General features: G+C 43.1%; 1 protein-coding gene across 1 annotated transcript in view; it reads left to right on the plus strand.

Annotated features, from left to right (window-relative positions):
- Positions 1-15,474, plus strand: part of adamtsl3 (ADAMTS-like 3) — a 242,284-nt gene that overhangs the window by 157,828 nt on the left and 68,982 nt on the right. Inside the window, exons 8-14 of the mRNA XM_030724142.1 lie at positions 4,871-4,945; positions 8,393-8,550; positions 10,503-10,614; positions 10,711-10,849; positions 12,074-12,124; positions 14,596-14,806; positions 15,211-15,358. Of these exons, the coding sequence (XP_030580002.1) occupies positions 4,871-4,945; positions 8,393-8,550; positions 10,503-10,614; positions 10,711-10,849; positions 12,074-12,124; positions 14,596-14,806; positions 15,211-15,358 (894 nt within the window). The remainder of the gene's footprint in view (positions 1-4,870; positions 4,946-8,392; positions 8,551-10,502; positions 10,615-10,710; positions 10,850-12,073; positions 12,125-14,595; positions 14,807-15,210; positions 15,359-15,474) is intronic.

A 15,474-nucleotide genomic window follows, 5' to 3' on the forward strand; every position in this document is an offset into this window, starting at 1 on the left:
GCAGGAAAATCCTTCACAGCAGTAAATACTTTCAATAGTTCAGCTCTGTGCTGTTTCTGCATGCTGTGACCTCACAGCGCACACCGGAGAGGCTCATGATTGACTAGTTAGCCGGGCTCCCTGACATTTAACAGCACACATGTGGATGTTATTTAGATCTGCAGAGGTGATCGCTGCTTCTGTGCAACTGTAAAGCAGGCAGATTTAGGGATAACAGCGCCTGCAGTGTGGTGGTCTCCTCACGTCAGCGAGAGGCCTTCAACCACAAGCAGGGAGCACGGTGAAGGAGAGTATTTCTCCTTCATCCAGATGATATATGTAATAACACCTGAGAGCTGCAATTTGCCAATTAATGCTGCTAAATAAGCTCCATTAATGGACTTTAATTTTCACCTTGGGGCAGTTTAACAAGCTAACATCCACACTGATTAAAATCCAGGGCAAGATGTTGAAAAGGTGTAAATACACCATCACCAGCAGCAGCATATAATACTTGCTGCCCCAAAAGCAAAAATGCCTGGGTCACATCCTTAACTGTGAAATAATGAGATCTCCGGCAGCTGCACCAGCAGATGGAGGCTGTTTTACAGGACGAGGAGCACCTTTGGCTGCTGCTAATGTTACCATATTTTGTGTTGATAACACTCACATACCACCAGATTCATGAGCACTATAATGAGCACGAGTGAACCTTTAAATCAACAGATTTCCACACAGAATTGAAGGTTTTCTTTCTTAAATAAACTTTGTGCTGAGATTCAGGCTCAGAGCTAGCTCTACTGAAGATGTTAGGTCTTTATTAGACGGTAACAGATGAGAGATAACTCAAGTCGGGCACACTTACCCCACTTTATTAGAATAATAATGAACGTTACATGCTGCTGCCTCTCCAGCCTGATGGGATACAGACAGCTCCTTCAGATCTTGTCCACTTACCGTCTCTTCACCATCGTGTCCTGCTCTGAAATCCAGCATCTGCTGTTTAGCTTAAGTGTTTGCATCGCTGGCAGCACCTGTGGTCTTGGTGCTGCCGTTAAGGATGCTTTAATAGATCAAAGTTGTATGTTTTTGTGGTGAAACGTGTTTTTCTGCTGGGACGGAGTCTACAGTGGATGACACAGTTTAGCAATTATACAAATCCTTAGTTTTAGATCATACCTCTTTTTTTTCTTTTAGAGTGAATGAGTGGGAAAAAAACCCGTAAAAAAAGGACTACTACAGGCATAATCACAGTGAATGAAAGGAACTATTTTTCTGTGTGTCCAGTTCACTTTTTACTAAGGATGCAGCTGTTCAATGTGTGGATCCTGACTGAAAACTATATCAGGGATCAGTGACAGTGGGGCCAATCATCTGTAGAATTCAGTGTGTTATAGTCAGTGTTTTCAGCAGCACTGCACCGGTAACACAGGATGGAGGAAGCTAGGAAGGATCAGCAGTTTGGAGATATTTCAGACCTCCAACACTTTTTCCTTGTATGTTTGCAAAGGTTTTTAACTTGACCACAAACTGTGATGAAGTGAGTCGAATGAAAACCCCCAAAGTGCTCAGTCTCATTTCACTTTTAATGAACTTAAGGAAACATAACTGACACCATTAATGACAGCTGCATGCAGTAATGAAATGACTCTCAGGTGGATGGATGGATGGACGGACGGATGGATGGATGGATGGATGGATGGATGGATGGATGGATGGATGGACGGACAGACGGATGGATGGATGGATGGATGGACGGACGGATGGATGGAAGGACGGACAGACGGATGGATGGATGGACGGACAGACGGATGGATGGACGGATGGACGGACAGACAGATGGATGGACGGACGGACGGACGGACGGACGGACGGACGGATGGATGGACGGACGGACGGACGGACGGATGGATGGACGGACAGACGGATGGATGGACGGATGGACGGACAGACGGATGGATGGACGGATGGACGGACAGACGGATGGATGGACGGGCGGACGGACGGACGGACGGACGGACGGACGGACGGACGGATGGACGGACGGACGGATGGATGGACGGACAGACGGATGGATGGACAGACGGCTGGATGGATGGACGGACAGACGGATGGATGGATGGATGGACAGACGGATGGATGGATGGACGGACAGACGGATGGAAGGACGGACAGACGGATGGATGGATGGATGGATGGATGGATGGATGGATGGATGCTGTGACTGTCAGTTTTTCCTGTTCAGAGTTTCTCCAGTGAAAGGCTCTAACCCATTTTCTTTTAGTTTGTTCTCTTCATTAAACTGAAATTTGAACAAGGTCGTAATAAATTGGCAGAAATGGATCTCTCACTTGACACCTGCTAAATTGTCAGCTGTGGCAGAAGGAAACTGAAGCATTGCGAGGAATATCAGACTTCCCTGAAGAGGAATGCATACAGTTAAGGCGGCTCTGTCACCTTTTATAAATGAACACACTTCAAATAAAGGAAGAAATAATTCTTTTACAGCAGCACCACATTCAACAAGTACAGTCAATAAATCTTGTGTGTAATTTGTATGAATGGTATAATGTTTGTTTGATGAGATTTAAGTAAATTTGAAATCCATTGTGTTGCTTGTGTCTGCCAGAAGTGGAAAAAGCTCAAAGCACCCAGTGCCAGCATGTTCAGTATGTTCACGTTTCTGGACAAATAGGATAACATTTCGCTGTTTTTTAGTTCTTTTTTTCAGCACATTCGACCCAACTCGTTATATAAAAAACTCTTTCCCTTTACATTTACATTATAACACGAGGGGTAAGTCCTTAATGAATTTGAATCCTGCCCGGGGCACATTTTCTGTCACAGGGAGGCATATCTGGTGAAGAGGTGAGTGAAGATGGTTTCATTACGATTGAAACACTCCTGCATTTTTAAGGAGCTCTGTGCCGGCACACAGTGGTGCAGCAGCTCATGCTGGTTCCTCTGACTGGTTCAGGTTGTTTCAGGACAGCTCTGCACTGACAGTCTCACCCTGGAGGATGAATTCACCAAACATTTCCAACACTCCTGCATGAATGTTGGTGAAAAACAGCGAGCGAGCTCCTGGTCTCACTCTTCACCTGATGCACTGCAGCCTTTGATCACATCTCATATTTCCAGTGATGAGGGACAGCTGGTGATCCTGAAAAAAGATGCTGAAGGGGATCCAGTGTGAACCAATAGGTGCTGATTGAGTGTCAGTATGTAATAAGTTGCGAGCAGAGGTGGGAAGTAATGAAGTACTACTGTACTTAGTTTGTCTGTAGTTTGAGTATTTATTTTTCTGACAACTTTATACTTTTACTTTATACATTTTAACACAAATATTTGTATTTTGTACTGCTTACATTTTCAAAACAGACTCATTACTTCAGGTTTCAGATATTTGAAGGGAGTTTTTTCACATCAGTGCGCTCATATCAAAAAGATTTGAGCCTAAATGGAGGGAACAATAACATATAAAAGCCAATGTTATTGGTGTATCCTCCATCACAAGAGATGAGAGGCAAAACAATGTAATTTATGTATCATTTATAGCTCTATACTCAGGGGTTAAAGCGGGTCAGAGCGAGTGCACATGTCCATAAGCTGTGGTTGTGGTACTTCAGCATTTAGTTAGCACTACAGAAGAGGAGCGAGCATAAATGGAGTAAGGTGTCGTGGCAGGTCATTTCAAATGCAACGTTTCTTTCAGCTCAACATATATCAGCAAACACACACACTGTGTGCAGTTTGTCACACAGTGTGTCTGCGAGTTGAACGTCCAGCTGCTGTATTTCCCATGAGGAGAGGTGAGTGAGAGATATCTTCACTCAGAGACGGAGAAAAATGTGACAAAGGCAGGAGAGGAGTTAAAGGTAAGGACTGCTCAGTGAAACTGGAAGTTTAAGGCTTACATGTGATGTCCTCGTTTTGAAATGTTGGATCTGTCTATGATGTAAAACAAACTGAGGTATACTAACTGTGTTGTTCAAAGGTTGCATGAAAGTACTGCAGTTTAGTGCAGGATGAACAGGTTAGCTTGCTGTACTTTGGTGAATGTGCAGTAAAGCTCTATGTTGCACATGGCTGAGGTTACAGCAAGTGTAGCAGAGATGAGATTGAATTTAAGCTGATGTTGCTTAGATTGCAGCTGCATACAGTCGAGTATAAAGTCAGTATAATATTCGTGGCAGTGGGTAGGCGCTCGCCTTGCAGTACACAAAGAACATCTGCTGGAGCTCACAATAGAAAGTTGTGATTAATTTCCCCACACTGCGCCACTACAACCGATCTTAGGGTTCCCCCACCTGCCGGATCCCACCGTAACCCCTGAGTGTACTCACTGTTTTCAGGTGTGGGGGGCACAGTCTCCCTCTACAATGTAGACAACAGAAAAGAGAGCTTTTTTTATTCTTTCACTGCATGCGTCCTACATAACAGATTCAAGCTGAGTGCATTAATATTAGAATTTAAATTGGAATAATGTTTCTATTCTATTCATGTAATATATTAATATAGCACAAGGTTCAGTTAGCTTTGCTCAAAAATAGAAATTTCCTCCAAAGAGTTACTTTTACTTTCCTAATTTACTTGAGTAAAGAAGTGGAATCAGTACTTCAGTTTTTACGAGAGTATTTTTTAACACAAGTATCTGAACTTCTGCTTAAGAAGTCTGTACTGGGGCCACCTCTGGCTGCGAGTGAGGTGGGGTTGTTTTTATGGTGAAATGAAATCCAGAACATGAAAAGAAAGGCAAACATTGCAGGTTCTCTGGTTCACATGATTAATTTATGAAGACAAAATGTTTTGGATGTGACTCTCTGAGTGTCCACCTCTCTGTTTAGCGTGCTGTGTTGTCACTTAAAACGATCTTTTTTCCCACCTGCAGCTCTGAAGTCGGTGCTGGAGGTCCCGATGGGAAGTCGCTTTCTCAGACTCAACGCCAAAGGCCCCGATATGATCGGTGAGTCCACTTTAGTCTGAGCACATCAAGTATCGTATACCTGCTCTGTAAAGCATAAGATCACAGTCTGTGTGTGTCGTGCTTTAGATATGAGGGGTTTTTTTACACACAGACACACACACATGGTTAGATATTTTAAGAAATCATATTTTAAGATGATATAAAATCTACAACATTTAGACATGAGTCTGGAAGCGCCCGTGTAGCACCGAAGGTCTACCAACACCTTTAAACACAACTTCTCGTGTGGTTTGTAGTGACGGATTTCCTTGAAAAGAAAATGAACCAAAGGGCAAAATGCTTTTTACAAACTCACATCAAATGATTTCACTGGTCCAAGACGTGATGAGAAAGAGGACGTCGGGCGCCTCCCTGGAAGTTTGAAGGGTGGAAGGTGGTGGAAGTCATCCTATGACCGAGAGTTTGAACCCCATCAGAACCCCGGCAGAAAAATGGTTTGAACCAAACAAGGGAACAAAAACGAGGAGGAGGTCTGAGGGTATCCCCTACCCAGGAGAGCTACAGAGCCGCTGCTTCACGCCATGAAGACACATCAGAACTCCCAGACCAAACACGTCTGCATTGGAATAGAAAAGAATGCCTTTACTGTCATTATACGGACTACTGAATGAGATTATTAAAGATTATTAATCTTAATTTTGATTATTAAGATTATTAAAATTATTAAATGCACAAAATATCTGTTTTGGGTTAATATTACTGTCCATGTATTTTTATCAAAGTTTCAGCTGTTTGGACACCAAACAGGAAAACTGTTAAAGCCAAAACGAAGGCCAGCCCCGACCCCAGACAGCGCACCATTAACCTGCTGCATGTTAAATATGATTGCCACGTCAGAAATGGCTGATGGTTTGTCTTAGACTGACAGCATGTGCTTTTTTGATTTATCACAGATAACTTCACTGTAACCTATAGTCACTATAACCTCACAGCCATCGGGGGTTACAGAGTTACTGCAGTACACCAAGTCCCCCATTTGTTTTCTGAGATCAAAGTCTTACAGAAAACCGCAAAATGATCTGTTCTTCGTTCCTCTTTTAATTCAGACTTGTGCTTCATTGAGTTCAAACCGTTTCATTCTGACAGCACAGGCCAGAATGATGCACAGCCCAAAGCCAGAGGCACGGGTAATGGTTTTCCAGCAAAGCAAGAAGCTATGGAACTCATCAGTGTCCTGGCAGCGGATGGAGAGTTGCTTTCTAAGCTTACTAGAAGCTATTGGGAGTACATAAAAACTAGAGTGTACTTCCAAACACAAACACACTTTCTGAAAACACTCAGGAAAAGATTACTGGCTCATATATCTGCCAGTAGATTTTAGTATTTTGTTCCAAGAGGCAAGCACTGGGGCAACAAACGCCAGCAGGCAAATACAGGTGGACTGTGTAATTTAGTCTTAACAGCCAGGAAGTCAGCTACCCTCACACCACTCACTGTACAATTTCAGGTAGAGTGAAGTTGCTCAAGTCTTCTAGACCTGCAAATTGGTTAGTTTTTTTAAGGCACTGGCAGTTTTCCATCATAGTGATTAATGATGCACAGTCAGCTATAGGAGGGCACTGAAAGATGGATCCTCCTGACCGGCCTGTTTACAGAAAAGCCATGCAGCTACACTCAGTGTGTGCCAGGTTGTGGTACAGTTGTGCTGACTGATTCAGGTTAAGTCATTTGTGGGCCGATCCTTAATGAATGTGTGTCTGGTTGGTCCCATATGTTGCTTTAGGATTACATTTCTTTTTATACAGTACTTTCATTCCCAGATAACAAACGTGCCATGATCACCAGGACCCATTTATCGAGCTCAAGTATCATGTGGAAAGATGGCATTTGGGGGGGGTCCTTTCTTGGTTGCCAGATTTGAGTGACAAGAAAGCCCATAGCAGTGCCACAGGTCAACCAGCAATGAACCAAATAAAGCAAAAATGTCCCTAATATGGCTCAGATATGTTTGAAGAAAAACCCAACAAGATTGGCTGCATCTACAGTAGTTTGGAGCACTTTTGCTTTCACTCAGTTTACCCTTTGTTGAATGTGCCACATCTTTATCAAACCTGGCCCGTGTGTGGTTTGGGATAATTGGGACATATTCGGGGTCAGATCCAAGCAAGATGTAGGGCAGCACACACCAAGACACTAACTGCTATTAGTTTCACAGATTTGTGATCTCCTGCACAGAGACCTTCAAACGCGACAGCATCATATTCCAACAGTGAGTCTCAGGTTCAGAAGTAAGGGTAAGACTGAGCAGACACTTTTAGTGAAGAGAGTTTGAAGGGGATGTTTAATGAGCTTTGGATAGCAACCAAAAGTAGAAGCCACAGAAACAAAGTGAAAAAATGAATTTCATTCCCAGCGAGTGGAGTTCAAACATTCAGAAGTAGCAGAACTGCTTTTCCTGCCCGTTAAATTAAAGCACCGCTGGGGTTTGGACATGAGTCTCTTCTGAGGTTTTTTTTTTTGGATGCATCCGCCTGGGACAGACCCAAAGAAATGCTTGTGGAATTATTTCCTCCTTAATGCCCTTTGAAAGTCTAAAAATCCCACAGCAGGAGCTGAAGAACGTAGCTGTGGAGAGGCTACAGCACGATCTGAGTAATTTAAGTATTTTACCTTTAGGGGTACCACAGCGTTGCCACTGATGCAGCATCCCCTAATGTACTGTAATGCACCTTTTAGAGACAGTCTTGTAGCTTAATATGACTGGACAGGGTACCCATTCATTTCTATTACTGTTGATTTTTACTCATTGGAATGGAATAGCATTTGTAAAGCACCTGTGGCCAACGGCCCAAAGGTTCAAAGCCAGAACCAAAGCAACGCTCTTCACAATAAAACCTTAAAATGCATATTTTACCTAATTTCTCTTTTCATTTGACAGATCACATGACCTGATACTGGACCTTAAAGTAGCTACTAACGCATAGCTGTCTATAATGTGGAAATGTAACCACACACATCATTCACAGTACCTTGAACTTAATGCTCCTGTGAAATCACCAATTCCCAGTGCAGTACTCTTATAAAATCCTGAAGTTGAAGCCAAAGCTTTGGCCTGTCTCGGTATTCTGATATCTGTGTGGGTGTTGTTTTTTTTTTTTTTACTCTACGGATTTGGTTGTTTCTTCTGAATTGTGTTATCTGGTTTGCCATAATTTCTGTGATTGTATCGCTTCCCAAAAAATTGTGCTCTCTACTTTTGGAGTTATAGAGGTGAATCCCACAGCACCCCAGATTTCTAGTTAGACGGCCTTCCATGTTTCTGTATTAGAACTTTTTTCCTTTGGTGGAAACAAACAGCACATTTCACACCCAGCCTCCTCAGGTTTGCTCATCAGATTTCACACATTTGCATTTTTAAAGTGTGAAGTTAATACTGCATGTGTGCGTGCTTTAATAACGCTCCCCCTTGCTCTGTCTCTCTGTCAGTTATTGAAGCCGTCTCTCTTCAGGGGAGGAAGGAGGAGACCAGTCTGCTGTCTACAGGCTCCTATGTGATAGGAAACACCTCTCTGGACTTTCAGAGGGGGAACGACCGGCAGACACTCAGGACACACGGCTCACTCAGTGCTGATTACATTATCAAGGTGAAGCAAAGGAATGAGGACAGGCCTGTCTTCATAGCTAAACACCCTGAAGATTTTTAGCTTCTTACGTACATATTTTATCACAGATACAAGAGCTCAGACATAAATAAATCAGTCTATTGCAGAATATTTAGCAACAGAGGCGTCGCTTTAATGAGACTGGGAGCGCGTTGCCAGTGGCACTATTAGTATTTCTGTCAAAGGGACCTAAGCAGAGATACATTTTCCTGTTTGTACTACCTGCATCGCAGCCTTCCTTTATTTTGCACTTATAACAAAGACAAGCACTTAGTGGGGCATCGACAGTCAGCTGTCTGAACAAGATAAAAGCATTTTGGAGTAACACACATGCTCTTCTCCTCAACACATCCATTGAAAAGCCTGCGTGGCCCTGAAGACGTTAAAGCTCCAGCAGTGCTTGTAGAAAAGAAAAAAACAGCTTTGTTGCTTGACTGGTGTCTTTCACCGTGGTTAAAGTCTGCAAGTCAGCGTTTCCAAATGTAGTTAAACTGAAAAGGCTAAATCATCATCAACCAGTATGATGGTTTCTGGAGTGCTCTTCGGCAAATCCAGGCAACCAAGTGTGATCGGCCAGAACCTGCTACTAAAATTTGCTCCTTTCCAAAAGATTTTGGGTCTGCCTCCAGTTAAGATGAGTGTTCAGCCTGTTTCACCTGGTTTGGTTCTTCTGATAGTTAAATATGAGCTTCATATCACACTGAGCTCACAGTATATATATTCCTTTAGAAATGACTTTTTAATGTATTCTGTAGAAATTAATGGGCTTTGGGCTGAGTGACACAGAGCAGGAAAACTCTTAGCCTTTAACATGGAGCTGTTGTCGTTACCATTCAGGAAATAAATGGCACTTTAATGGACCAGGAGCAGTTTCTGCATCTCATTCCCATCAGATAAGCTTAGCACTTAAAACAAAAGTGTTCTCTATTATATTCTGGCAGCAAGTCAGTAATATTGTCGCTATCAGCCTCGATACCAACGCTCTTTTTCTGATGTGTGTGTTTCTGATCTGTGTCCAGTTATTGCTGGACTCAGAGCTCTGACTCCCAGTATGCACTGCCTCCCTGGACCCGATTACTCAGGTGGACAGAAGAGAAGCGTTTCAGTAAGACTCACCTTCTGGAAACAAATCCAACTCAATTTGTCTGCTGAAAATTATGCTACAGCTGCCCCCTGATGTGGGCACAAGCAGCAGATTATGGTTATTTCATGCAGGCTGGAGGGCAGAATTGTGCAGATTAAAGTGTTGTGTTGTTTTATTAATTCGGCTCAGTCAGAAATGTATTCAGTCTTGTCTTCCACTCTTTTGTTTCCACTGCTTTTGCCCATTGGTGCCCAGCCACAATGGGTATGCTATCAGTTACGCTCTGTAATTGCAATTACTTTGGTGACAAATATGACACATTACCATCTGTCTGAAAGGCCGGTGTGTAGAGGATGCTTTCAGCGCACAAAGCTAAATCTTATCCAGAGCTGCAAAGTCTGTGATGAATGACTCAAACGCCTTTTAGATTAAAAAAGGATGGAAAGTGCACATCTTACCAAAGCCAGTGTTAGAAAGCACTGTGAGGATGAACGCCTTCACTTACTGAAGTGAACTTCAGCAGGATTAAAAGCTTCTTTGTCATTTCTGTCTTAAAAGTCTCAGGATTTTATTCCCATCTATAGTAATGATGTACTTATATATTTCTCCATTCATTTTAAAGGAATACACGTGTAATTAAATTCTTTGTGCTAACGTTGGCCTGTTTGCAAACACTGAATTACAGCCTAGACTGGCTTTGGTAAAATCAGCAGAGGTCCCTGTTATCATCTCCTGAGTGGGATCCTCTAACATGCAGAGGCTGACTTTGTTCTACTTTCCTCTGCTTGCCTTCCCTGCTGTGTGACCTTCTCATCCGCCCTCTTCTGTTACCTACCGTTGTGTTGTGCAGATGAAGTATGGAGGCTCCAAGGACACCGTTGTCCAGTTTCTGTTCTACAAACCGATTCGATACCAGTGGAGAGAGACTGACTTCTTCCCCTGCTCGGTCACATGTGGAGGAGGTGAGGTGACCATCATCATGCTTGAATAATGATTTTAAAATGGTTTTAGAGTCATTTCATCAAGTTTGTCTAAAGACGGTTGGTTTCCTGCTTCAGGTTATCAGCTGAACTCTGCAGAGTGCACAGACATCCGCTCCAACCAGACGCTGCCCGAGCACCACTGTAACAGCTACCCTGAAAACACCAAACCCACGCCGAAGCTCAAAGAGTGCAACATGGACCCCTGCCCAGAGAGGTGCACATCACTGGGGGGCTACGCAGTGAAGTGCTTAGGCGGCCATACTGTTTTCATCATCTGCTTCCTTCTCTGCTGCTTGTCAGCCATAGCTGATGGATCAGTGCTGTTAACCATATTGGATGCTAAAATAACCAGTCAGAACATATCTCAGCAAAATTTTCATGTTCAGTACATTCACATCGGTTCATTTAACATACAGTACAAATTATGGATCAGATCATTTTAACTTAGTGCCGTATTCAGGCTGATCTACCGGAATATTTAGCCACCTTGTACAACCCAAATTCTGAAAAAGTCAGGACGCCGTGTAAACTGTGAATAAAAACAGATGCAATAAATGATGCCGGGCACAACAAGCCCCGCCCCCATGTCGCTCTGCAAACACAGATAACACAGGTCCTGCTGTCCATGCCCATCATTTCCCAAGGTTTAAGAAGTTGAAGTAAGATAACTTTAATTTTATGGTCATATTCATGCTTTTTAAAAGCTCCTATAATGAGAAAATACGCAATTTGTTGGCTGGGCGACAACAGTTGAACTAAGTGATCGGATTGATTGTTTTATTGTGAATAAAATATGGGTTTATTATTTTTGTATATTTAATATTTTATAAAGCATCCCAACTTTTTGGGAATTGGAGGTGTACAAAGATGATTTTGAAAATATTGAGCGTTTCCTGAATTATGTCAGAACTGGCGAGTTTACTTGGTAGAATCTATAATGGCCTCTGCACATGGATAACAAAGTGAATGGGTGGCTGTGAATGAATGGATGAATCTTTAAACAAACATGACAGAATGTGTTGGTTAGTGATCTCTAACAGCGTTTGTTTTTTCCCACATATGAATATGCTTTATATGTACTGTAGCTGTTTCCCCTACTTCCCTTCACTTTAGTATGGCAGGCTAACTCCAGCCTAGCTCCAGCTGCATACAAAATATAGAGAACACACTGATCTCAAAATGTCACATAACAGCTAAATTATTACACCCCACCCCACCAAATAATCCAAGTATGGAAATATACCATGAATTATCCAATAAACTAAGAAGCAATGATACTAAATAATAATATCATCAGTGCACAGTGCAATCATTTTATTCTGACTGTTAATTAGTACTAAAGTAGGCTGGTACTCATCATGTACAGTGTGTCTCAAGATTCTCATGACTCAGTCTGTGGCTGCTATCTGCTCATCATTATCACATTTGTCTCCTCCAGTGATGGATTCAAAGCAGTGATGCCTCACGACCGCTTCCAGCCTCTGCCTCGGTGAGTACCTCTGACTCTTTAGTTAAAAATAGTTTGTATTAGTGATTTCATTTTTTTTTTGGTTAAGAATATATGCGTTATAAATTAAAAAAAAACTTCTTTCCACAAAAGTCTGACTTCTTGTTTTCAACCAGAACAAGAAGGAATAGAGTCACTCAGCATTACCCATCAATCAACAAAGCTCTCTCTCGTCTTCAGTCGGACTTTTTTTTATTCTTTAGGGAGAGAAAGCACCACCTTTTGAATATGAATTTTTATTATAGGTCCTCCCAAATGTGGTGTATGTGGCATTTTCAGCTCAGCGCCTGGTGCAGTGGTCTCAGTGTGCGCGATCAGTGGCAACTCTGTTACGCTGTAACAGAAGGAGAGAATTCTGATTATATTTCTTTTTGACATACTTGTCTGTTTCCTATTTACAGCCTGAAAACTTAAGTGCCAAAAGCTGCAGTTTCTCTGCAGTCCAGCAGAGGCAGCAGTGAGTCAGTCCCCGTAGACTCCCAGCAGAAACAAACATGTTTACAGCTGATACAGAAACGTCTTTGTGGATAATTTCCCCCTTAATAACAGCTGTACGGGGGGAGGATGTTTCTATAACTCACCTGTTTAAATTGGATTCAAATTTGGATTATTAGGGGCGTGGCCTCTTTGACTGACAGGTGGATGTTGACACGGGCAATTGTAGCTGCTAGCTGCCTGCTAGACTTCACCCTGAACTTGACCTCTGTTGGAGCCTTTTGGAGCATTTTTAATGCAATTATCTGACCAATAATATGGCTGCTGTGGCTTCATTGCACTAACAGACCGTCCAAGAAGGCGGAGCTCCAGTTTGCTGAGTGAGATTCTGGGATTTTATTTGGATGACACTGATCAGCAGGAATCTGTGTGTGTGTGAGATGCAGCTTCATACCCGAGCTAACAATAAGTAACACCTCAGCAGTCTCATCTCCAAATATTGTCACTTCCTTCTTGAAAATGCAAAGATAGTGCCGAGCAAAACACAGTTACTGAGGCCTTAAAATACAGTTCAAAGCCAGCAGGTACATCCATCTTTTATATTGGAACCTTATTGGTTACATATTTTGAAGAGCTGCTTTTAAAAATGTGTATGTTTTTCAGAAACACACACACACACACTTACTGCTGTAAACTTTGTGCCCCGGAGATGAGAGTGTCCTCTCTGTACCCATTATGTGGCCTCTGTAGCTGTCCAAGACAAACCTGTGTGTCCTCAAGGTTACTCTGTCTTAAAGTTCCTAAAAATGCCCATCAAATCAAACCCTGAGGTATCAAAATCCTGAACTTTGTTTCCCCATCAGCCAGCTAACCTCTGACCTACCTATGACCTCTGTGCAGTGTGAGGACGTCTGGCAGTTTGTTGTACTGGAGGAAACACCATTGTTATTTTCAGCGACGTTGCATAATGAACACGGCTGCAGACCACCTGCTCTGAAATGAGAAAAACAATTGGAGAAAGTAGTTTCTGATAACAAGTTATGCAGTGCAACAATGGCTCCAGCTCTAAGAGCCTTCCCTGTGTTAATGTCATATTTGTGAGTGTAAACAGGCTGTTGTGTAACGGGTTTGCTCAGATCTGCTGTACTTCAGTGTGAGCATTGTTGTGGTCTGTCAAGGCTGATGCTTGACAATAAGACGTACCGTTAATCACCACAGTTATTTGATTACAACATAACGAGACAGAGTCCTCCAGGCTTAATTATTACAACATGGCCTTGTTAACGATTCTGACCTCCTGTGTGTGTGTGAGAGTGTGGATGCAGTTATTGAGTGCCGATTCTAAAGCTTACATAAGTGTACAGTGGAATAGACACTGCTGTGGAAACGTGTCAGAGTAGCTCAGCATATTTTGGGCAGGCTGTTCGTGCCTCTCTCTCCACGTGTCCTTATGTTCCCGCTGCTGCTGAACGTGTCGGTTAGAAGTCCGCACAGATCTCTGCGAGGCTTTTTCTGCTGCCTCGAAGTTGTTCCTGCTCGGGTTGAAAGGGTTCAGGCTTGATCCATGTTAAAAATGATTCATAATTGTTATTACGTCATTACTTAATAAACTTATTATCGGTTCTTTTATGGAACGTGACCGCTCGTTCAGGCATGAAACCAGCAAGCAAAGTGAGAAGGAAAGGCTGCAGGTCAGAAACTGGGTTCTGATCCACTGGCTCTAAAAATACCTGAGTTCTGTTCTTTTTCTCTGAGGTGTGACTTGAAGTCATGTGATTTTTGACACAAATTGTGCCGTTTGGGTACAGAGGGTTTTAAAGTGCAGTAATTGCCTCCATGAGCTGGCTGTCACAGTTGCTGCTGACCTCACTGGTGAGCAGTTTTTTTGTTCATGCAGGAAGTTCATTTTGCCCCCTGCTCACCTCTCTAAAAACCTCAAATCTAACATGACATGAACTTCCCACAGTACATAAAACTGATTTAGCAGTGTGTGTGTGCGTGTGTGTGTGTGTGCGCAGCTGGGAGCAGGGCCCCTGGACCCAGTGCTCAGTATCCTGTGGTGAAAATGGGGGCTGGCAGGATCGCAGTGTGCTGTGTGTGGAGGAGGATGCCCACGGACAACTGTCCCAGGTGGATGAGTGGAAGTGCACCCCCTCCCCGCGACCTGTGCCCCGACAGACCTGCAACACCTTCGCCTGCCCCCAGTGGGTGGCCATGGAGTGGTCTCAGGTCAGTGCTTTCAGAACAAGAAACTCTCTGACCTGTTTGCTGGTTATTTTTTTCCATCAGTTTCCATTTTATTTTGTAAATGGTGTATTTATATGTTCATATGCAGCACATCTAAGTTATGAGCCCTACGGTGTGTATGCTCTGCCTGTAGCAGATGACCATATAAAGAAATCTGTGAGGATGTGACATCAGCTCTAGCCTAAGGCCCGAGCTTTTGGCTCACAGAGATTACTTTTACATATTTTTGCCACATTATTTGAAACTTTCAGCCAAGCTTAAAATGAACATACAACAGTGACCAGAGTGTTTGGATTCAGACAGGAAACCTTTGTAAACACCAGTTCAATCACTTAAGTTGGTTTATTAATATGTGAAGTAACGAGTGTGTTGCCATCCCGTCACAGTGCACGGTGACGTGTGGCCGTGGGCTGCGTTACCGAGTGGTTCTGTGCATCGACCATCGTGGGCAGCACATCGGAGGCTGTGAACCATCCCTGAAACCTCACGTGAAGGAGGACTGCCTCGTCCCCGTCACCTGCCACAAGCCCAGAGGTAGGACACTGATGCCTGACAGCCGTGTGTGTGTGTGTGTGTGTGTGTGTGTGTGTGTGCGTGTGTGTGTGTGTGTGTTTTAAAGCTCAAACCACAACTGAGAGGCTTTTAAAGTT

The sequence above is a fragment of the Archocentrus centrarchus genome, unplaced genomic scaffold (genome assembly GCF_007364275.1).
Source record: "Archocentrus centrarchus isolate MPI-CPG fArcCen1 unplaced genomic scaffold, fArcCen1 scaffold_32_ctg1, whole genome shotgun sequence".
NCBI classification, from domain to species: Eukaryota; Metazoa; Chordata; class Actinopteri; order Cichliformes; family Cichlidae; genus Archocentrus; species Archocentrus centrarchus.